The following is a 23862-nucleotide window of genomic DNA, read 5'->3' as shown; positions in this document are numbered from 1 at the left end:
CTTTATAGCATATCTAGCCTTCCCCATTCCCTCACGCAGTGGACACCATACCCTTTTACAGAGGGGCCAGGCAGAGACCGTATTTAAATAAAAACCGGTAGATACAGGGTCAGAAGTCAACCCAGGCAGTTAGAATCCACAGCTCACAGTTGGCCACTAAATCTCAGTAGATGCTTGATGAGGAATTTTGTTTGGATGGTGCCATTTTTAGATAAATGTAAATTTCTTTTGGTATATCCAGTTTAGGATCGTAAGCAGTAAAATACCATATAATCCTCTGTGTTTTGAACATGCACACTGGGTGAGTGGGGAGGGGAATGACAAAGCTTCAAACCCCAGGACTCTGTAACACTCTATCCATACCTTTCATGTTTACCCTACACAAATGACCACGGCCCTGCGTGGTATTCACACACGCTATTCACCCTGTCGAGCTCCAACATTACTTTCATGTCCATTCTAATGCAGCAGTCAGACTCACCCCCCAGGTATGCTGAATCTGACCTACTGTTTTCTTAATTTGGATTACTTACTTACAAATTCTTCAATCCGGAGTCTGAATGAAACAGAATTCCAACATTAGTAGAATCACTGCAGATGTTCCTGAATATGAAAAGCTTTTGGGGGTTGGAGACAACACACTATTATTTTGGTGAGCCAAGCTATCTACAGCCACTTATGTAAGTTTGAAGTCTGCAAAAATGTGGGTCTTGAAAAAAAATCTACGTAGTACAATAAAAATTAGTCAAAGGAAAAACTGTTCCCCAACAAGTAACACACCAAACTGGCCCATGATTCAACAGGACAATTTCAAGTTTAAGGGCGTAAAAGCAACAGAACAAAGTTAATATGAATGTCTCCCAAACCTACCCCATGTACAACCTCCTGAAAGAAGACACCACAAGAAATGGAGTAAGTCTTCATTACAACAAGCAATTTAAGGACAAGCATTATGCCTCATAATCAAATGTGTAATGGACCAAGAAATATGGCTATATTCTTGGCCTTATCTCTATAGGCCAAGAATATAAAGACTTAAATGCAAACAGTTAATACTAAGATGTCAAGTTAACTGTCAAACACAAAATGTACTACCTTAATTTGTTTGAATTAGTAAAACATGAGGTGAAAACTTCACGCTGCTACTGGTGTCCTCGAACCTTTCCAGAAAGCAATAATAAAGTATGTCAAAAATAATCCTAAGAATATAAACAGAAAACAGAGAGATATGTTCATGGGTTGTTTATATATAACCAGGGCCGGGTGCAGCGGCTCACACCTGTAATCCCAGCACTTTGGGAGGCCGAGGCAGGTGGACCACGAGGTCAGAAGTTCAAGACCAGCCTGGCCAACATGATGAAACCCCATCTCTACTAAAATTAGGTGGGGGGGGGGTGGTGCACACCTGTAGTCCCAGTTACTCAGGAGGCTGAGACAGTGGAATTCAACCCAGGAGGCAGAGGTTGTAGTGAGCCGAGATGGCACCATTGCACTCCAGCCTGGCGACACAGCAACACTCCACATAAAAAAATAACTGCCAGGTAAATATCCAACAAGAACCCAGCTAAACTTACAGTGAATCCTCATAAATTTGAAAAATTGTGTTTTTCAAGATCATTAAAGTGATGAAACACTCAAATGATCATGTTGTATGGTGAAAGGGCTACATAATACATAAAAGGGCTCCCAATATCTTTCACAATCAACATGTGGCTGGAACTGGTGCCTCATACCTGTAATCTCAGCAATTCAGGAGGACAAGGCAGGAGGATCACTTGAGCCTAAAGAGTTTTGAGACCTCCCTGGGCAACATAGCAAGACTCCATCTCTACAAAAAAATTCAGTTAGCCAGGCATGATGCTACACACTTGTACTCCCAGCTGCTCAGAAGGCTGAAGTAGGACCACTTGAGCCCCGAGTTTGAGGCTTCAATGAGCCAACTGCACCATTATATTCCGGCCTGGGTGACAGAGCAACACACCGGTCTCTAAAAAACAAACGTGGATGAGCACATGTACATACACTTAAAAAACTGGAAAAATAAAATGTCACTTCTGAGTGGACAGTAAGATTACAGATCAATCCGATTATATGTGCAATTTCATAATTTCCAAACTATACATGATGGACATATTTTATAATAAAAAACTTTAAAATACTAAAACTAGGCCGGGTGCAGTGGTTCACACCTGTAATTTCAGCACTGTGAGAGACCAAGGTGGGCAGATCACAGGGTTAGGAGTTCGAGACCAGCCGGACCAACATGGTCAAACCCCATCTCTACTAAAAATACAAAAATTAGCTGGGCATGGTGGCGAGTGCCTGTAATCCCAGCTATTTGGGAGGCTGAGGCAGGAGAATCACTTGAACCTGGGAGGTGGAGGTTACAGTGAGCTGAGATCACACCACTGTACTCCAGCCTGGGCAACAGAGTGAGACCCTGTCTTTAAATAAAAAAAGAAGAAATGAAAACTACAAAATGATACGCCTCCACAAATATACCCGATATGGATTTTTTCCTTTTTTGGAGGTGGGGGAGACAGAGTCTCACTCCATCACACAGGCTGCAGGTGTGGTATACAATCCTGACTTGCTGCAACCTCCACTTCCTGGGTTGTTCTAGGGATTCTTGTGCCTCAGCCTCCCTAATAGGGTGTGCCATCATACCTGGCTAATTATTTTTGCACTTTTAGTAGAGACAGGGTTTCACCATGTTGACCAGGCTGGTCTTGAACTCCTGACCTTAAGTGATCTGCCTGCCTTGGCCTCCCAAAGTGCTGGGATTACAGGCATGAGCCACAGTGCACAGCTACGTTTATTTTGAAAGATACTGGGAGCCCTTTTATGTATTGTTATGTAACCCTTTCACCATGTAACATTAAATATGGAATAAGTCACTTTTTCTAAGCACATATGCTAATGAACAGACCTGGATATAAATTTGTGGTTGAACTCTTACTCTTTCACCATAAAAATGGCTACACAAGCACATTACAACCAGTTCAAAAGATAATACTTACGTAGGGAAGAGACTACACAATCATCTTTTCTGAAAATGGATAGAAGAAATAAACTCTTACCCAAAATTATCCAGAATCAGTAGTGGTATAAGGGTGAAGTCCAAATTAATTTTCATTGACTTTCTAGGCTTAGAGTACCCACAGAACCACACAAAATTATCTTTGAACATTCAATTTCAGAATCTTGCCATGTGTGTCAAAGTAATTAGCAACAGTTAACTACATGGTTCTAAAGGCGTAACTGTAGCTAACATTCACTGGATGCTGATATGAACAAAGCAGTGTTTTGGGTAATGCACCTGTAGCCCATTTAAACTAGAGGTATCTACCATAATTTAACCCCACTTTACACATTAGGAAACTTGGGCCCAAGTGAGGTAGAGCTGAGACTGGCACCCAGGTGCCTGGAAGTCCGGCTGCAGAACCAAGGCTCTTAGCCACTAGGCTATGAAATAGTAAATTTATTCTTTCATTGTGCTTTTTTAAAGAGGTGAAAAGTGGTCACCATTTTAGTCATTCTCCTGAAAAAGTTGTAACAATTGAAATGGGGGGGCGGGGGGAACAGACTGTAATCCAGAGGCCATATACCCAGTTATTTGCTGTGATTTAGAATATAACTCTACCACACTTAAAATGACAACACACAGCTTTCTGCTATATAATCAGAGAATGAAACAGGAAAATAAGTTTGGATTTTATCAAACTTAGAGTTAAAGCAGACACAGTAAGATTTTTTTAATTTGCGAGATATTCTTTTAATGAGAATTATAAAAGACCAAAAACATTTTTTTTTGCAAACTGCCTTTTTAAACAAATGATTTGCTTTTAATTACAAATACTGTGCATGACGATGCCTTCTTCTGCAAAACCAATAAATACAAGAACAAATTTTAAACAGATGATTTGTCCAAGATATTTGAAAAAGGAAACAAAAGCCCGATTTTCATTATAAGAATTAATTGATTCTCTAACCTTTCAAAGATTAAACTCAAAGGTGTGACTCATCTGTAGAAGACAGAAAGAGAGACCATCTTATATATGCTTTAAATAGCTTTTGATAATTTTCCCGATGTCACCTTTACTTTCTGAAACTCATAGTTTCATAAAATAGCTGATTTTAAAATATTTCTAATGAACTGATTAATGGGGAAAAGAAAGTATGTATTGAATGCATGTTATAAATTTTACCATAAACAATTATGCATATCAAAAGACAACTTTAAAATGGTACAAAAAAAAGTGAGGAAAAACCTGAATTACAGAAAAGAAAGTCAAATTTATTTAATGAAAAACTAGAATTAATAAAAATTAGCAAATACACACACAAAAAAGCACACAGCAGCACTATGTATTGACTCACAAAGGGGAAAAGCAGTGGCCCATGACCACTCAAGATGGCTTGTCAGTTAAAGGAAAAAAACCCAAACACGCACACACCCACGCACGCACGCACTCACACACACAGAAACATAACAAAAAAGCCCATTATTTTTCAACAATACAATCTACAACAAACACAAAACTCAGAATTATTTTACAATGCTTTCTTCTTTTTTAATACAAAAGATGCCCATCTTGGGTGTATATACATACATTTTTTCAGTGGTTTACTGTTGACTTATTTTTAAATATATTAGTGTTACTACATGCAACTGTTTCCTGTATTTAACAGCCTTTCTTTTTATTTACCTTCATGTGTCTAGCTTTCACCTACCAAAAGAATTTTAGATTGGCAGGCAGATGGGTGCCTTATTTTCTGTGAAACTGAAGTTTTAAACACTGGCCACAAAATGTTTGATTGCCATTTCAACACATGGAAATAGTTACATTGATGCCTAAATTGCCATTTTCTGCAAAAAGCTGTGCAATGCTGGTGTCAAAGACTAGACAGTCACTATTCATAATGGCTGTTGCAATTCCTTCATGAATAGATCGAGGAGTTGCTTCCCAAGTCAATCGTCGCCTATGACCATTTAGCTCAAGTCGGTAAGCAAAATTTTCAGCTTGCTTGCGTGTTCCTATCAGCTGTACGATTGCAAAGAACTGCTGGTGACCATCGTATTTTTCCTGTTTCTCCAAGACTAACATGAAGTGAAAGCCAAAACAGGACTGCATCATCACCCAGTCAACAGCACCAGGAAGATTAATGTCTGTAGCAAGGAAAACTATATCCTCTCCCTGTAGGGTTGTAATGGACTTATGCTGATGCATCAGATGGGGCATTACAGCATCCAGAGAGCCTTGCCATTTACAGGAAGCACCAGGGCACGGACAGGAATAAGGCCTAAACTCACAGAGCTCTTCGTGGTCTGCTTTTTCTGTGTGCGGCAGAGTTATTTCACATCCAGAAGAGGCATATTTACAGGGGAAAAGTACTGAATTAGCCACTTTCTCCATAGCCAAGTTGCGAATGGATCCCAACGGGCCCCGGCAAGTTGGACAACATGTGAGCTTTGGGCGACAGTTGCTACAAACAAGATGGCCACTCTGACATTGAAGAATGGGTGGTAACACATAGTCAAAGCAGACTGGACACTCAAAAAGACTCGCCAAGTCATTGTTGGATGCAGTCGTGCCAGTCAGGGCAGGCACCCTCTGGGATGGTGGACACTTCGAGGTACCGGTAGGTAATGCTGTAGCAGTCTGACGGCTCATTTCTGAAATAAACACATAAGGAAGCAGGAGAATAATTACAACCATGACTTATTTTTTAAATAATGTTTACATGCCAGAAGTACTTTTAAAGTTTCATGCAAAATTTACTGTGCAAAAGAGAAAGAAAAATAGGATTTTTAAAAAGATACTAAAAAAATAAAATTACACTGAACGTGCACTTTGATTATTAGGATCTGCACAGTGGATAAGCTCTATTTTCAAAATGTTCCAGAACACATTTGGAACTCCCTTTAAGAAAAAAAAGTAAAAATCATCTTAAATAAAAAATGGACCATAAACAACTAGAGAAACTATACAAGGAACTAAAGTTTAATCAAATCCATTTTGATAGGACTCTCTCCTTCTCTGAGATTCCCTTACTCCATTTCTTTCCAATTCTGAGTCAGCTGTTGAGAGGCACAGGGAGTTACAGGTAAGGTCCTGGGTAAAATCGGCACTCTGTATCCGCAGAATTTGCATCTAAGGACTTCACCAGCCATGGATTGAAAATATTCAGAAAAATTTTAAAATAATACAAAATTTTAAAAATACAACATATATAACAGCTATTTACATATTATTCACATTGTATTAAGTAATCCAGAGATAAATTATACAGGAGAATATGCACAGGTTATATACAAATATGACACCATGTTTTATCAGGGACTTGAATATCCTCAGGTTTTGGTATGGGGAAGGGGGTCCTGGAACTAATCTTCTGAGGATACTATGGGATGAGTGTAGTTCAAATGCCTTCCATTAACTCTTCTTAATGGTGAGCTGTTATCTACTCTAGAGGTGTAATTTGGGAATGAGGAGGGGGGTCACAAGGGGAAAGATCTGCTGCCATCCCCTTTATCTAACAATCTTTTCCCCAAATTATCATCAGCCAGGTACTGATCTTATTTCCTACTGATCAGTGCCCACCTCAAGAGTGAAGGGATGTACTCTCTAGTGAAGGTAGCAAAAATATAAAAATAAATTAAAAAACAGCAAAAGTGAGGGAAGACATGGGAGAAATGGAGAGCCATCTCAAATAAAACTTTTTGGTCTCACAGAGAAAGCATATCTTTCTGTTCTATTTCCAATCCATAATATAAATCAGACATAATGAACAAAGAAGGAGAGTCAGGAAGAAACAGTGAACAGGGGAAGAATGCAGACAGCATGGCAAAGAGACACACCACACTGGGGGTGGGGGATGGAGTCAACAGGTGTAGCCTAGGGTTCTCCAGCATTGCTGAAACATTCATCAGCAAACTAATCAACATTATTTGACAGATAAATGTCATTTGGAAGAAATGATCAACAATGTAACTAGTCAGGCTGAGTCAAAGATAAAACAAGCAACTTTTCCCAAAAAACTCCCTGGGCTGGGATATGGGAGGTCACTATTTGTCTTGGGGGTGAAAAAAAAGATCGGTAGATGTCCTAAGAGTACACTCCTAGTAACTATACTAAGCCATACTCTTACAAAGTTAAAGTCTTAAAATTAATGTTTTATCTCAATTATAGTCATTATTCTGTTGCAAGAAACTTTTAAGAAACAATGTTAGTTACCAATATGACCAAATAAATGCATCTTTGGTTCTAGATTACTCAGGTGGTTACCAACTGATACCTTAAATGAAGGCTGAGGGTGAAGGAAAAAATAAAGATTAATTCCACATCACTAAAGGTATATTTTAAAGTTCAAGAGGCCACAAAAGTGACAATTCCATCATAATGTGTCTCATCATATAGACTCAGAACATGAATCAACTCTCATCTGAAGCCCTGTGTGACCCAGGTGTTCTGTCCCCTGACAAAAGGACTATAAAGGAACTCTCCTGTAATCCAGTTTCCCTGAGTGGATTCTTTGTACATACGATGATCCATCCATTTTATGTCACTTGTAAAACAGTGGGCTCAGCATTGCCAAAACATCCTGGCTGTATGCTGTATGCCTACTGCATGGTCCAGTTTATGCTGCTTACTGAATTAAGCAGCATAACAATTAGAAAGTGGTTCCTTGGGCACAAAACAGTCTAGGCAACCAATGCCTTTCAAATTACTAAACCAAACCAGAGAATCACGTCCAAGGGCAGTAAACTCAGTTTATATTTAACACAACACAGCTACAGACCAAGCAAAACATTATTTTTCAATTTCTTGACCTAGCAATAGTTATACATTTATCATCAACAGTTCAGGCTCACATTACATCTTTATCATTTTCCAAACACTGTAGTAGAAAGCACATTTTAACTCTTCCTCCAAGTGTGAAAAGCGAAATGTGAACAGGAGTTCTTGTGAATGGAGGTATACAGGACAGCAATTGCTAAAGCCTCTCAAAGCTCCAAAGGTGTAACCCAGCTCCATCTTGAAACAGAAAAGGAATCCCAACCATACAGCCGCCCTGCAGTAGGAACCAAGGACAGCCCTGCAGAAGTCATGACGTAACCTGAAGTTTGATTTAAACAGAAAAAAAGCACAACAGCCCAAATGAAACATGACTGCTAACCTAGGAAACAGCTCGATTCTGCTGCAGCCATTCCGTAAGCCAGGCAGGTTCCACTGACTAACAGCGTTCAAGTTTCACAGCCTCAGCAACCCATCCTCTTAATGTCAATACCTTTTCTCTTCCTTGTCCTAGTCGCTGGTAAACATGTGAACAAGACTCCCCTCCAGGAGTACAGAGAAGGTGGAATAGGCTTTCCCGTCATGAGAACTCAGGCAGCTCACTGCCTTTTCCTCAAGAAGTAAAGGTACAGGACCCTCCTGGGCACTTTTCTGCTCCTAAGCACAAAAGACCCAAATTCGCGTCTGAGGTCAGGATCCAAATATCGTTTCACTTCTCAGAAGCACCAGTTACAGAGGTGGAAAAAGGAAGCCTTTCCATCCCCAGGAGGCAACCACACCTCCCTGTGAGCTCAAATTCGGCTGCATCTCCAAAAATGGGAGCCACAGCTGCGCTGTCCTCCACCGTGCCCTAAGCCTTCGTCTGTCTCCCAAGTTTGTCTTCTCCAGATTCACTGGGTAGGCTCCTGCTCGGCTCCGGTAGAGGGGTCACCCGCTGGCTGAGAAGGAAGTGCGCTCCCTGAGCCAGCTAAGGGGCTACTGCAGGAGCCCGCCTGTCGGGAGAGCCATTTGGAGCCTCGGCCAGCCGGGGATGGGCCTGCGCCGGGAACGCCCGCTCCAACCCGGAGAGCCAAGGGCCAGTCCAGGGCGCGCAGCGTGCAGGGCGGTGCCCGTCTCGCTCGCGCAGAGGTGGGGCCCTGCCCGCAAGCCCCGCCCCACAGCCCAGGGCGGGGCCCCGGGACCCCGCAGCTCTGACCCCAGGCCACCCCGCCATGGACCTCATACCACCGCACCGCAGCGACATCGAGCCTTCCTCAGCATTTCCACCAGTTTAAAGTTAGGTGGAACCATGCCGTTTTCGGTATTGTCAGAATAGTAGAACATCAGGAGTTTCTTACGGTTTCAATCTAAGAGCTACAGCATACCTTGGAAATGCGTGGCCACACTGGCGCTACGTTCCAGGTTTATCCGAACTCTAAAATTTTAGAGTGAAAACATTCTCCCTAATTCATTCAACAGCTATTTACTGGCATCAACTACAAATTTCCTCAATTCTGGCTCACTTCACTTCTCCTATCGGCAATGTATTTTAAACTCCCCTTCCCCGCTGCGAAAAGACTTTGCAGGAAAAGTAGTAAGCATACTTCTGCCACATTAAACTCCTACTTAAACCTCCTAAGAGAGTATACTCTCTTCCCACTCTGGGAAAGCCATCTTAAATGGCCTCATTAAACGCAGAGTAGCTTGTTTTGTTTTTAAACAAGCATTACCCTTGCCCCAATAAAGTCCTGGGCCTCAGATTTGCATTGCATCAGCTAGTGCGTGCAGAGGTTTAACCTGTCATTACATCATGCTTAGGGCAGCCTCTAAATGCAGTAAGAGCTGGCAGAGGGGAGTCAACCCAATGCAGGGAATTGCACATTACCCACTTTCAGCAAGAAATTTTAACTCTAACCACTTCCTCACTCTATTAACAGTGTGTTAATATAGGCTACACAAAACAGTATTAAGAAAAGAAATATGATTGAAAATAGATACAGTCTACCCCACAGACAAGTTTTTTGTTTTTGTTTTTGAGACAGGGTCTCACTCTTGCCCAGGTCTGAGTGCAATGGCACAATCTCCACTCACTGCAGCCTAGGTCTTTCGGGCTCAAGCAATCCCCTCCCACCTCAATCTCCCCAGTCACTAGGACCACAGGCCGGCGCCACCATTTTCGGCTAACTTTCTTTATATTTTTTGTAAAGACAGGGATTCCCCATGTTGCCCAGGCTGGTCTCGAACTCCTGGCCTGACATGATCCACCTGTCATGCCTTCCAAAGTGCTGGACTACAGGCGTGAGCCACTATGCCCAGTCTGTATTTTTATTTTCTAACATTTATTCATTCAACAGATCTTAAATTTCCCTAGAGCAGAAAACTTCAAGTATTTTAGATAAACTCTTCCAAGCAGAATTATAAAATAACCAAAATGTATACAACAAAAAGATGACTACTTCTCAAGCAACAGATATTTCACTGTTTGCCAAACTCCTTACAGCACAGTCTGAAAACCAGTGATCTATGGACAGGCCCCTCTACTTAATTAAGTCAGAAAAGTAGAAGCATTCTACAGTCATTTACACTTGGATTCAAACCCAGGCTCCACCACTTGTTCAGCTATAAAACTGGACTGTTTCCAGCCTCAAGTGGCTTTTATCTAGATTGAGGTGGATAATTTATGTGTATCATGGGTGTGACATATTCCAGAATATTTAAATTTTCAGTTGAGACTTGAGCTAATTGCCTCAAAGTCATCAATTAGTCAAGAGACCTAGAATTTGTAGATCCAAGACACACACAATAGATGCCTTAAGCTTCCAAAGGTGATCAAACATACCTGCCAAGAATCAACCACTATTTAATTTTTACCACAATAAACCTTAATTCTCAACTAGGTAGAATTCTCAACTAGGTAGAATTACCATTTAATTTTTTTACACTAGTTTTACAAAGAGCTGAAAAGTTCACAGAGGTACCTTAAGACAAGCCCATAGAATCCAAAATTGGCAAAAATCCAAAACTTAATAAAAATGCACTATTACCTACACTTTCTAAAGCCTACGTCTCAAGCCTAGTTTGGTATATAGTTTAAGTAGATGTCAATCTGAATCAAAACATTTTAGAATCAGCCTTTAAAGCTGTCTTAGTAATTTCAGAGCATTCCGCCATTGCTTTACCATTTTAGCATACCTATAGTAGAAAGATAAACTTTTATTCTCAATTACATGTGGTAATCTTTGCTTCCTTTTATAAATTATAAAAGTTTAAAATGGAGAAATATAGTCAGATATGAAAAAACGTCATAATATACTGTAAACAAAATTACAAACAGAACATAGGAGGAATGGGGTGAAAAATCAAGAGGACTACAACATCAGACCAATGAGTTAGTTATCTGTATCAGGACACTGGTGATTTTTAGCTATATTTTCTCTAAAGGGGACAATAAACTACTTTATAAAGATTAGTCTGATTAACAACTGTGAAAACAGTCAAAATGAGCAAAAAGTAAAACATTTTTATTCTTAATTTAATAAACAAAAAAACAGACAAAAAAAAAAACAAAAAAGGGCTGGGCACCGTGGCTCACGCCTGTAATACCAGCCATTTGGGAGGCCGAGTCAGGCGGATCACCTGAGGTCAGGAGTTCAAGACCAGCCTGGCCAACATGGTGAAACGCTGTCTCTACAAAAATACAAAAATTAGCCGGGTGTGGTGGCATGCATCTGTAATCTCAGCTACTCAGGAGGCTGAGGCGGAAGACTCACTTGAACCTAGGAGGCGGAGGTTAAAGTGAGCCAAGATCGTGCCATTGCACTCCAGCCTGGTGACAGAGCAAGACTGAGTCTCAAAACAACAGTAACAACAACAACAACAACAAAGGATAGGATGTAATTATCACTACCCACCCCTAGTAACACAAAAATTATTCTTAGAAACAATAAAGTATTATAAAATAAAATTAGAGTTATCAGATTACAAATTTACTCTTTGCATTAGAAATCTTAAATAAAACTCCTCCATTCAAAACACTTAAGACTTTTCTTGTTCCCAGAATGCCTTTTGGTTATAAGAGTGCTTTCCAAATTCATTCGACATTGTGGCAGGTATTATGTAGAAATTGTTTTAAGTTAAAATGTTAATTAAACATTGCTTCCATTAAGATTTACTTGCTTCTTACACAATGACAAAATTAAGTCTCTTAAAAATTCAACAGCTTAAAATGCCAAAAGTTTAAAAAATCAAACATTGTTATAATGAGGACAATAAAGTAAACAATCTAGTTTCCAGAACTGTAGCAAAGCAAAATTTTTTTAAATTTTGTTTTTCCTAAAAGCTCCATTTTTCCTGAATTCTGAAAACTTTGCAACTACAGAAGAAAAGTTATACTAATAGTTCTAGAAAGACTATATTAGAGTTTAGGGACACCCAGGAAAACTGCTGTCAACAGAAGACGACACAGAGGAAAGGCAAATCCTGATTCAAATGTGTTCAATGCAAAATACAACACTTGCTAAATCACTTTATTTTGAGGTTTCCACCCAAGCTAAAAATTAGCATATACATGGGGTATGGTGGCTCATACCTGTAATCCCAGCACTTTGGGAGGCTGAGGTGGGACGATCACTTTGGCCCAGGAGTTCGAGACCAGCCTAGGCAATATACTGAGACCTCATCTCTACAAAAAAAATGCAAAAAATTAGCTGGGTGTGGTGGCATGCACTGTAGAGCCAGCTATTTGGGAGGCTGAGATGGGAGCCTCATCTGAGCCTGGGAGGTAAAGGCTGCAAGCTATGTCTGTGCAAGAGTGAGCCCCTGTCTTGAAAACATAAAGTGTAAGATGCCCCAAAACACTGCAAGCCCTTCAACATGCCAATAGTAAAACTTTTGCTTTCCCACCAGGTATATTCAAGATTATACTAAACTCCTGACTTTGTCAAAGCAATCAATCAAACCTAACTACCCTTGAATCCTTAATTTTGTGGTGTAATCACAATACTTCAAAGAAAGTTTTTGAAAGGATTACATAAGTGATTACTTCTCCATCTCCATTTTAGTAGTCTGAAGCTCTTGCATAAATTCCACAGCTTAGAAACCTGGTCACAACCCTTTTCTCTAAGAACTACGTAAACTACGCCCACTGTCTTCTGCTATTCAGTGATGTCAATGAAAAACCTAATGTCATTTTCATTCTCAGTCCTTTGCAGATAACCTTCTGATATGCCAAAGCATTTTCCAAAATATATACATAGGTATCCTCAATCTCCAGCAAGTGAACAGAGACTGATAGAATGGCTGCTTCCTTGCCTTGCCTTTCCCTTAAGTAGGAAGAGCCACATAAATTCTGATTACATTACTTTTGTAGCTCCTTAACCCCTCTATAGAAGTTTTCATGCTAAATTTTCACATCTCTCCTTGGACCTTGATTGTTGGTTGTTGGTTTTGCGTTTGCTGCTAGTCTCAATGGGTTCCAGAGTCAGCAAGCTAAATACAGAGGCAAAGTGGAGACTTCCCTTTATTCTCACTAATGAACAACTACCCCAAAACACTTATTAAGCACCTGCTAAGTGCCAGGTATAGTCCTCAATGGTTTGCATATGTTCTCATTTAACCTTTCCAATTACCAAAGTTAAGATATTTATCCCCATCTTACTTAAGAAAATAGATTTCAATGCTGGGCACGGTGGCTCACGCCTGTAATACCAACACTTTGGGAGGCCAAGGCTGGCAGATCACTTGAGGTCAGGAGTTTGAGACCAGCCTGGTCAACATGGTAAAAACCTGTCTCTACTAAAAATACAAAAATAGTCAAGTGTGGTGGCAGGTGCCTGTAATCCCCGCTACTCAGGAGGCTGAGGCACAAGAATTGCTTGAACACGGGAAGGTTCAAGGTTGCAGTGAGCCAGGATCATGCCACTACACTCCAGACTGGGCAAGAAGAGTGAAACTCCATCTCAAAAAAAAAAAAGAAAAAGGAAACATTTCAAAGTTAAACGTTTCATAAAACTAGTAAGAGATGGAAGTTAGGGCTCTCTGATTAAGGAGGACTTAGAATGGGTAGGGAGTGGCAAAAGGTATCCTAGGCAGAGCACACAAACATATCAGAAATTTCAGACTTGGAAAAGATCTTACATAATCCTTCCATTTTCAAAACAAACAAAAAAGACATACAGAGAATTAGAATTAACTTGCTAGATATCATATAACTTTGATCAATGTTCTTTTTATCAGCCTTGGGCAGCTCTAATCTAGGACACCCTCCACCTCCCAGGTTCAAATGATTCTCCTGCCTTAGCCTCCTGAGTAGCTGGGATTACAGACGCAAGCCACCATGCCGGGCTAATTCTTGTATTTTTAGTAGAGACAGGGTTTCACCATGTTAGTCAGGCTGGTCTCGAACTCCTGCCCTCATGATCCACCCACCTCGGCCTTCCAAAGTGCTGGGATTACAGGAGTGAGCCACCGTGCCCAGCCTCTGACCTAGGCTTTACGTGATCATTTCCTAGATCCTGTTAAAGCAGATAGGCTTGGGATATTTTCTAATTTTAAAAAATACTAACCTTTCTGAATTTAAGTGTAATAAGATTTCAAAAAATAAAAAAAAAATTAGATTATCTTTTGCTTTTTTTCCCCTCCCAACACCAGAGGAATCGTCAATCAAAAAAGGAGAGATGAAACCTAGTTAAGTAAGAGTTAACAAACGTTAACTTTTTATCTGAAGTCCTTTCCTGATTATAAACTTTAACGATCAGACCACTCTTCTTATGGTCTTCATATTATCTCTTACCATTTGAAAATTTCTTGTTGACTATTTCTTGTGGTCCATTCCCACCTTCCACATTCCCCACCAGTAGTTTTCCAACTTTTTGGTATGAGCAACCCTTGACACCAGTGGTTAGCAAACTATATCCCACAGGCCAGCTCCCTGTTTTGGGAAATAGTTTTACTGAAATATGGTTAAACCTAGTCATTTATAGACTGTCTCTGCTTTCAAGCTACCAGGGCAGAAGCTGAATAGTTGATCCTATGAGTCCTAACCCTTTTAAGAAAAAGTCCTGGTTGTTTAAGAAAAAGTTGGCCTTCAGCTATGAAAGCTGCTTAAAAAAAAAAAAGAAAAGAAAAAAAAGAAAAAGTTGACCTTTATTGGTGGCTCATGCTCGTAATCCCAGCACTTTAGGAGGCTGAGAAGGGCAGATCACCTGAGGTCAGGAGTTCAAGACCAGCCTGGCCAACATAGTGAAACCCCATCTCTACTAAAACTACATAAGTTCACCAGACGTAGTGGCGCGCGCCTTGCAATCCCAGCTACTTGGGAAGCTGAGGTGAAAGAATCGCTTGAACCCAGGGGGAGGAGGTTCCAGTGAGCTGAGATCATGCCACTTCACTCCAGCCTGGGCAAAAGAGTGAGACTCCATCTCAGAAAAATAAAATAAAATTCACTTTAAAGTAACAATGAAAAAGTAAATCATTTTACCACCATAACTATAATCTTTACAAATGGGATGTATTTCCACACCAATTCTCTAAGTTTTTAAAATATATCTTGTTTGTGACAGAATTCCATAACTCACCAACTCCTAGAAAGTAATTTCATCTTTTAATAGCACACCTCAAAAATGTAGCTATGTATATACTGAATTTGGTTGTAACAAAAAGCTCAAACCTGAATTCCCACTTCAGCTCTTACTAATTAGTTTTATACTGGGAAAAAAAATTACAATTTCCTGGGTTTCAAGTCTATCTTTTGTGAAAAACTATACCATTCACAAACTCTGGACATTAACTGAAATCAAGTAGTGGGAACATTCGGTATATTGCTGACAAGTGACTTAGTGCTCTTTACAGAGCCACACAAGAAACCCTACACTGAACACCTGAACACAAAGACCTGCATTATACTACAGTAGGACCAAACTGAAAACTGCTGTTTCAACCTACTGTGTTCATTTTTATACCTTGAGACTGCAACTGAAAATAAAGGTCACACAGAGGTGGGGTAATTGCTTGAGGCCAGGAGTCCAGCCTGAGCAAGATGGCAAGAACCTATCTCTACAAAAGTATTTTGAAAATAAGCCAGGCACGGTGGTGCACACCTGTAGTCCTGGCTCCTTCAAGAGGCTGAGGGGAGGCTAGCCTAAGGCCAAAAGTTCAAAAGCTGCAGTGGACTATGATTGCACCACTGCACTCCAGGCTGAGTGACAGAGCAAGACTCTGTCTTAAAAAAAAAAAAAAAAAAATAGCTTGCTGTGAAATAGATTCCACTGATTAGAAGGATGAAAAACGTTTGCTGTGAAAGATGCTATATTAACTGGGCAATATTGACCTGCAAGGCATCGTGCCAGCAGCTTCATGCACACTATTTAATCTTCATAAAGTGAGTTTTATCCCCATTTTACAGATGAGAAAAATGATCAGAAAAAATGAATAAGAGCAAGCTGGCACATACCTGTAGTCTCAGCTACTCAAGAGGCTGAAGAGAGGGGATCATGTGAGCCCAAGAGTTCATGGCTGTACTGCACCATGACTGTGTCTGTGAATAGCTACTGCATGCACTCCAGCCTGGGCAATACAGTGCCTTGAAATAAATACAAGCACAGCCAGAGGTTTCATTGTCTCTAATTTCAGCTTCTTTTGAATAACCCTAAAAAACAGTATGTATGTTCTCCTTACCCAGATATGAAATATTTAATTTAGCATTCAAAACATCTTTTCCATATTTACAAAAATGTGTCAAGAAAATACAAACTTCCTAAAGTCTTTAAACCTTTATTTTCCATCGAAGTGATAGAATCACATATCATTCTAAGTTTGCCATTAAGTCACTAGATATGAAATCAAAGAAAAGTAAGTATCAAGGAGAGGTAAGAGCAGAGAAGAGCAACAGAACCAGGCAGAGGATCAAACAGGCTTTTTCAACTTTTTATTTCATGCCACACATTACTAAAATTTTCAAATTACCTTAAAACTTTTTAGCAGCACACTTGAAATTAAAATTATTGAGACTATGTCAGTCTTGATTACAAACTAATCTGCAGTATAACCAAGTCTCAGTGCCTAAAGGCATCCAAATACTATTTACTTAGTTATCTGAATACAATCATTTACTGCCTTATGTTTCATATTCTCTAAGGATACAAAATTCTCAAACATTCCAATACACACTTGCTTTTTTACTTCATCTTGGCATTTAAGCTGTGCTTTTTAAAACCTTACTTATAAAACACATGGTACCTAGTTCTACGCTCTACCATACAACACATTCAACATCACATTCCATCTGACAAGTCTGGTAGGTTAAGTATGTACACACGCGTGCGCGCACACACACACACATACACACTCAGAAAATTTTTTACAGCAGATCAAAATTAGCAGTAATCTATAAAGAGTTTGTGATACTGAACTAGGCATAAAAGAGCACAATGCTAAGAAGACTAAAGAAGGTTAAAGAAACCAGGTAAAAAGTCACATTAGAGAGTCTGATACATTTTAAGATTGATGGCTCTTTACTAGTAAAATAGAAAAAAGCAATGGAATTTAAAGGAAAGAAATGCCATCTTTTAAAAAATCATAGAGCCTGATGATACCTTTTGAGATCAGATTAAAAAATCATAGAGCCTTATTAAAATTCAATTATAATCAGCCAAAATAGTTATAATCTGTGTTGACATAAGCAATGTTACCTGAAACTCTAGCCAAACCATGTTAGTTATTTCAACTAAGGATGTAACACAAAAATTAACAACCTATACTTATTTCCCTCAAACTAAGATTCTATTTACAAGGAGGTCACATTTCTCTAATAATTTAATGTTTAACTTTCCTGTTTTTAATAGCCTAAAAAACAGTATCGGCACATTCTGAATAATTTGAATACACCTGTTAGCCATGTAATTAAATGCCTCTATTCATATTTATGGTTACATTGACTCTAAGTTGGTCCTATAGTGCTCTAATTATGCAAGCTAAATAGAAACGCTTAGGTAGGTTTAATACACAAATAATGCATTTGTGTGAAGCAAAGCCTAAATGCCACCATGGTTTCCACTAAAGCACTTAGATGTCAGTAAAAAAATAAGATCTCATATGACCATATGATACAGGGCCATTAAGGGATGCTTAACTGAAAAAGAACCTGCCCATTCTTTCATAACTGTAAGTCAACCCCATAAGTGCTGTTTCAAGACTTAAATTCAGCAGACAGTATCCAATATTTTAGTGAATTGTTAAATTTGAATTTCAATGGTTCTGTGTTTTGTTTGTATTTAAACTGCAAGTTTTGAACTGTCAGCAACACTTGACAGAGCTGACAGATCACTGGGCTCCTGCCTGATAAACTCTGTTCATCCACTTCATATACTCTTGGTTTTCCTATCTCACCAGTCACTCCTCAGCTTCCTCTTACACCCTCCAGATTTGTCTGAAACCCCCCATGTACATCCAATTGCCCCTTCAGGGGGATGGCCAAAGAGAAGCTCCTTATCACCTCTCCAAGTCTCTCTACTCAGAGCCTTCCTTTTTTCAATTGATAGCAACTCCATCCTTCCAGTTACTCAGGTCAAAAGCCTTCAAGTCAGCCTTGATTCTCTTCTCTTTCACTACATCCATCTAAAACAGTAAGGAAATCTTACTGCACCTCCCTTCAAAATATATTCAGACTCCAACCATTCCTCACTACCACTACTACTACCATTTAGTCCAAGCCACCAATATGGCTCATCTGTATTACGGCAATATCCTCCCAACCAGTCTCCCTGTTTCCAGCTATGTCGCCCACCCTCACCACCTAATATGCTAAGCATAGCAACTAGATTAATTAATCCAGCTCCGTTTTATATCAGATGATGTAAATCTCTGCTCTATACTCTCCACTGGCTACCCACGTTAGAGTAAAAGCTGAAATCCTAAAAATAGCCCACAAGGGACTATTATGTATAAGGACACAATATGGTGCTGTGTTCCCATTCTCTGACTTCATCTCCTACTTCGTTCCCCTTTACTCACTGCATTGACTTCCTTGTTCGATGGCAATGCTAGGTTGTTCCTGTGGGCCTGTGCCTTAAAATACTTTTTTCCTGAATATCCATGTGGCTAACTCCCTAACCTTCAAATCTTTACTCAAATGTGACATTCAATGACACTCAGACCCTCTACTTAAAATAGCAAGCAGTGCCCTGCTCACTGCCCCGCTACCATGTGCTCCTAAATCTTTGGCCATCTCACGCCTCTTCCTTTTCCTTTCCCTCCCCAATTCCCCACCAGTCTATCCTTTTCCCCTCATAGAATGTATTGTCTTCTAACAGGTTACGTAATTCACTTATTATTTTTTATTTGTTGTTATAGGCGTCCCCTGTCCTCAATTGGAGGGTAGGATTTCTGTCTGGTTCAACATACATCCCAAAAACTTAATACAGTGCCTGGCACACAGTAGAGGCTCCAATAAATATTTGTTAGATGAATAAATAAATGAAAGCAAGAACTTTGGACTTTCTGGCAGCAACATCCAAAGTCAGAAAGTAATAGAACAATGCTTTTTAAATTCTCAAAGAAAATTATATCCTAGAATTCTATACTCAATTATCCTGAAAGTGTTGAGGGCAGAATGATGATGCAAGGTTTCAAAATATACCTTCCCTGGGTATGTTCTTAGGAAGCTCCTGGAAAACAAGATCTTCAAATATAAGGGAAGTAACCAAGAAAGAGAACAGGGTTACAATAAACAGATGACTGCATCCAGGAGAAAGGTAAAGAAACTACTGAAGATACTAAAAACTTCATGCTAGAAGAGGGCAACCTGCTAGAACATTTAGACAACTGGCAGGGAATGTGAGGCAGCATTAGCTATGAGCACAGAAGATAACAAAGCCAAAATAGGAGGGGAAAAAAAATATTACCTACAAAAAATACAAACTAAAAAATGCAGAGAAAGAAGTAATCAGTTAATTATATGGCTCGAATTGTGGGTAACTCTGACAGTCATGATAATGCAAATAAAAAACTGCAGTGTTACTTACTAAATTAGGAGTATAGGAATGAGAAGGGTATGCACATGCAATGGGGACAAGAAGAGTTAAAGTCACAAAAGAGAATCAACAAAGAAAGCCAAAAACTGAAATCTAGAAACAAAAGAGGCAGGTTATTTAAAGACAAAGATAAATGCAAAAATAATCAGCTAAAAGAGGTAAAAGTAGTTGCTTACGGAAAAGGACATCTGAAGAATGGCGTGGGAAGTTTCTCTTTAAAAAAAAAAAAGTGTGCCGGGCGCGGTGGCTCACGCCTGTAATCCCAGCACTTTGGGAGGCCGAGGCGGGTGGATCACGAGGTCAAGAGATCGAGACCATCCTGGTCAACACGGTGAAACCCCGTCTCTACTAAAAATACAAAAAATCAGCTGGGCATGGTGATGCATGCCTGTAATCCCAGCTACTCAGGAGGCTGAGGCAGGAGAATTGCCTGAACCCAGGGGGCGGAGGTTGCGGTGAGCCGAGATCGCGCCATTGCGCTCCAGCCTGGGTAACAAGAGTGAAACTCCGTCTCAAAAAAAAAAAAAGTGTGAAACTATTTGATTCTGAACTAACATATGTGCATGTAAAACTCTTTAGAATAAAAGAATAAGAAATTCAAAAACTTCACAAGAGAAACATCACAGATTGCACGCATTAGTAAGGAAAAGATATACATATATTTGTTTTCAAAGATTTGATTCCATGTATTGGTAAAGATGTGGGGAAACAGATTCTCCTATACCTTTGGGAATGTCCACTATGAAGGCTTCTCATAAAATCTGGCAGTCTGTATAAAAATTCAAAGCATATTATACACTCTGAATCAGTGGTTTTTCTTTCAAGAGTCTATCCTCTGGCTGGGTGTGGTGGCTCATGCCTATAAACTCAACACTTCAGGAGGTGAGGAGGGTGAATCACTTGAGGTCAAGAGTTCAAGACCAGCCTGGCAAACAAACACAGGGAGACTTCTGAACTCCAGCTAGGACACACAGTGAGACTCCATCTCAAAAAAAAAAAAAAGAAAAAAGAAAAAAAAGATCTATCCTCTAATCCAAACATGTTGGCAAAGGGGTTGGTGTGAGGGGGTGTACGGATGCCTGTTTGTAACAGTAAACTGAAAACAGCCCTATCCTAAGAAAGTTGTTAAATTATGGTCCATGCAACAGAATACTGTGCTGCCTTTTTAAAATAAATAAAATGGATTCATCTATCAGACATACTAACAAGTCAGAATCAGCTGTGTAAATGGGAGCAAGAGGCCGTGCGCAGTCGCTCACACCTGTAATCCCAGCACTCTGGGTGGCTGAGGCAGGAGGATGACTTGAGGTCAGCAGTTTGAGACCAGCCTGGCCAGTGAAACCCCATCTCTGTTAAAAATACAAAAATTATCTTGGCATGATGGTGCGTGTAATCCAAGCTACTCCGGAGGCTGAAGCAGGAGAATCTCTTGAACCTGGGAGATAGAGGGTGCAGAAAGCTGAGGTCAGGCCACTGCACCCCAGCCTAGGCGACAGAGCAAGACTCTATCTCAAAATAAATAAACAAATAAATAGGAGGGGAAAAAAAAGCCACAGAATATATAGATTATGATCTAATTTGGGTTAAAAGAAAAAAATGGGTAAGTATAGTAGATATGCACATTGATGTATCTATTTTCACGCATGTATGCATGTATGCAGCATGTAATGAAACAGAAAAGAAACTAGAAGGACCTCCAAACTCCAGAATGTAGTTTAATGGTTTAAGACTCAGGATTAGAGAAAGGCAGAGGAAGTCTGGAATCAGAAACCAAAGGAATGGGACCACTGAACTACAGGCACACAAAGCAAGAAAAACTGCAAGAAACAGACACTGTAAGTACAAACTTCATTTGAAATTATAGTACACAGTTCAAACACATATAGTTCTTAGAGGTGATAATCATTTCCTGAGAAATACAAGAATTTAAGTCAGATCAAAGAAACTAGTAACTTTAAAATATTTATGGCTGAGTAAAACAAAAAAATGTGAAGCACACACAGACTACACCAAAATGTCTACAAAGGTTACTTTTTAATAATCAGATTACAAATAATCATTTGGAGGTGAGGGGCATTTCTGTATTTCTCAAATATTTCATAAAATTATTGGTAATAAAAAATATTACACCTAGAACTTTTAGTGCATATTTTATGTTCCCACATTTTGTTGATAAATTGCTAGTAACTTCCTACAAAATATAAAACACAATTCGAAAGTTGATTTTCTCCTTGCTTTCACTTTTTTCTTAAAATTTTTCAAATAGATGGATACAAGAAATTTAAAACCAGCCTACTGACAAAAAGTTACATGTTTTGTACACATGTTTTATTCTATACTATAAAAAAATCTTAATTTTTTTTTTTTTGAGACAGTCTGGCTCTGTCACCCAGGATGAAGTGCAGTGGTGCAATCTTAGCTCATTGCCACTTCCATCTCCCAGGTTCGAGCAATTCTTCTGTCTCAGCCTCCCCAGTAGCTGGGATTACAGGCACCCAGTACTACACCCAGCTAAAAAAATAAATCTTTAACATTTTAAAAGTTAACAAAGACAAAATGAAATTTATGATAGCCCCCCTCCCCTCACAAACTCAGAAGAATAGAGTCTGCACAAATTAACTCACATCTGTATAAACAAGACATCGGAAGTTGTTCTAACAAAGTTAAATCAGGGCCCTCGATAAATCTTTAAAGTAAAGCTACCTTTCCTAACAAAGCCTGAGCTTTGGCCAAATTCAAAAGAGTAAAATGTAATGTGTAATACAAAGGAAGGAAACCAGCAAGACGTTTTAAGAAGTAGAGGATTATTTCATTTTGTTAAATTATTGAAGTAATCTTTCCAAGATAGAGTCTTTGCAGAGAAGCTAGTATACACTTATATTTACTGTATCAACCATCACTAGACCAAGGTGGTCAATGTGACAATTCCAAGTACAGTGAAATATTTTCTACAAAATTCAAGACTGGCATTAAATTGCTTAAGAAAATATTTCTCACTGGCAAGATCTGCTTTATAAACATAACTAGTTCTCTAAAGATTTTTTTTCCTTTCTAGTTTCTTCCATATGTGCCCATGATCCCTGTTCAAAACAAACAAAAATGAATAAGCAAAAAAAAAGCAAGTTCAAACATGACAGGGCAAACACAAACTTAATGGAAGGTCTTTGCTAGCATTACTATGGTCATATCTTGTCTATAACATTACACTTAAAAGTTCTTGAAGATTTTTTTTTTTCTTTTGAGACAGAGTCTTGCTCTGTTGCCCAGGCTGGGGTACAGTGGCACCATCTCGGCTCACTGCAACCATGCCTCCCATGTTCAAGTGATTCTCTTGCCTCAGCCTCCAAGTAGCTGGGATTACAGGTAGATGTCACCACGCCCAGCTAATTTTTGTACTTTTAGTGGCGAAAGGGACAGGGCTTCACCATATTGGCCAGGCTAGTCTTTAACTCCTGACCTCAAGTGATCTGCCGGCCTCGGCCTCCCAAAGTGCTTGGATTACAGGCCTGAGCTACCATGCTGAGCCTCCTGAAGAATAAAGGGAAGAAAAAAATCATTGTAGAAATACTGGTCAAAAAGAATTTGAGATTGTCGGGTAAAACAAAGACTTAAAAAACAAAAAGGCCAGGCATGGTGACTCACTACTATAAACCCAACAATTCAGGAGGCCAAGGCAGGAGATCGATAGAGCCTATCAGTTTGAGACCAGCCTTGGCAACATAATGAGACCTCGTCTCTAATAAAAACAAAAATAATAATAAAATAAGAAGCACTGGGACACATGGCTACTCGGTAACTTTTGTCACAGACAAGCTAAGTAGTACTCCTTAATCACACAAACATAATGTCAGTGAAAAAAGGCAAACAGAAATGAAAGAGTACAAACTGCCGGGCGCGGTGGATCACGAGGTCAAGAGATCAAGACCATCTTGGTCAACATGGTGAAACTCCGTCTCTACTAAAAATACAAAAAATAAGCTGGGCATGGTGGCGCGTGCCTGTAATCCCAGCTACTCAGGAGGCTGAAGCAGGAGAACTGCCTGAACCCAGGAGGTGGA

General features: G+C 39.6%; 1 protein-coding gene across 7 annotated transcripts in view; it reads right to left on the bottom strand.

Annotated features, from left to right (window-relative positions):
* Positions 1-3750: 3750 nt before the first annotated feature.
* Positions 3751-23862, bottom strand: part of SIAH1 (siah E3 ubiquitin protein ligase 1) — a 28167-nt gene continuing 8055 nt past the window's right edge. For 3 of the 7 annotated variants that reach the window (XM_017530179.2, XM_017530180.2, XM_037739142.1), the window contains one exon: positions 3751-5677. In XM_017530179.2, coding sequence (XP_017385668.1) covers positions 4827-5675 — 849 coding nt within the window. In that variant the 5' untranslated portion in view covers positions 5676-5677 and the 3' untranslated portion in view covers positions 3751-4826. The other 4 variants (XM_037739140.1, XM_017530177.2, XM_017530178.2 and 1 more) reach the window with 4 other exon arrangements.

The sequence above is a fragment of the Cebus imitator genome, unplaced genomic scaffold, assembly GCF_001604975.1.
Source record: "Cebus imitator isolate Cc_AM_T3 unplaced genomic scaffold, Cebus_imitator-1.0 Scaffold63, whole genome shotgun sequence".
NCBI lineage: Eukaryota > Metazoa > Chordata > Mammalia > Primates > Cebidae > Cebus > Cebus imitator.
The sequence above is the reverse complement of the archived record's forward strand: the minus strand, read 5'-3'. Positions and strand labels throughout refer to the sequence as shown.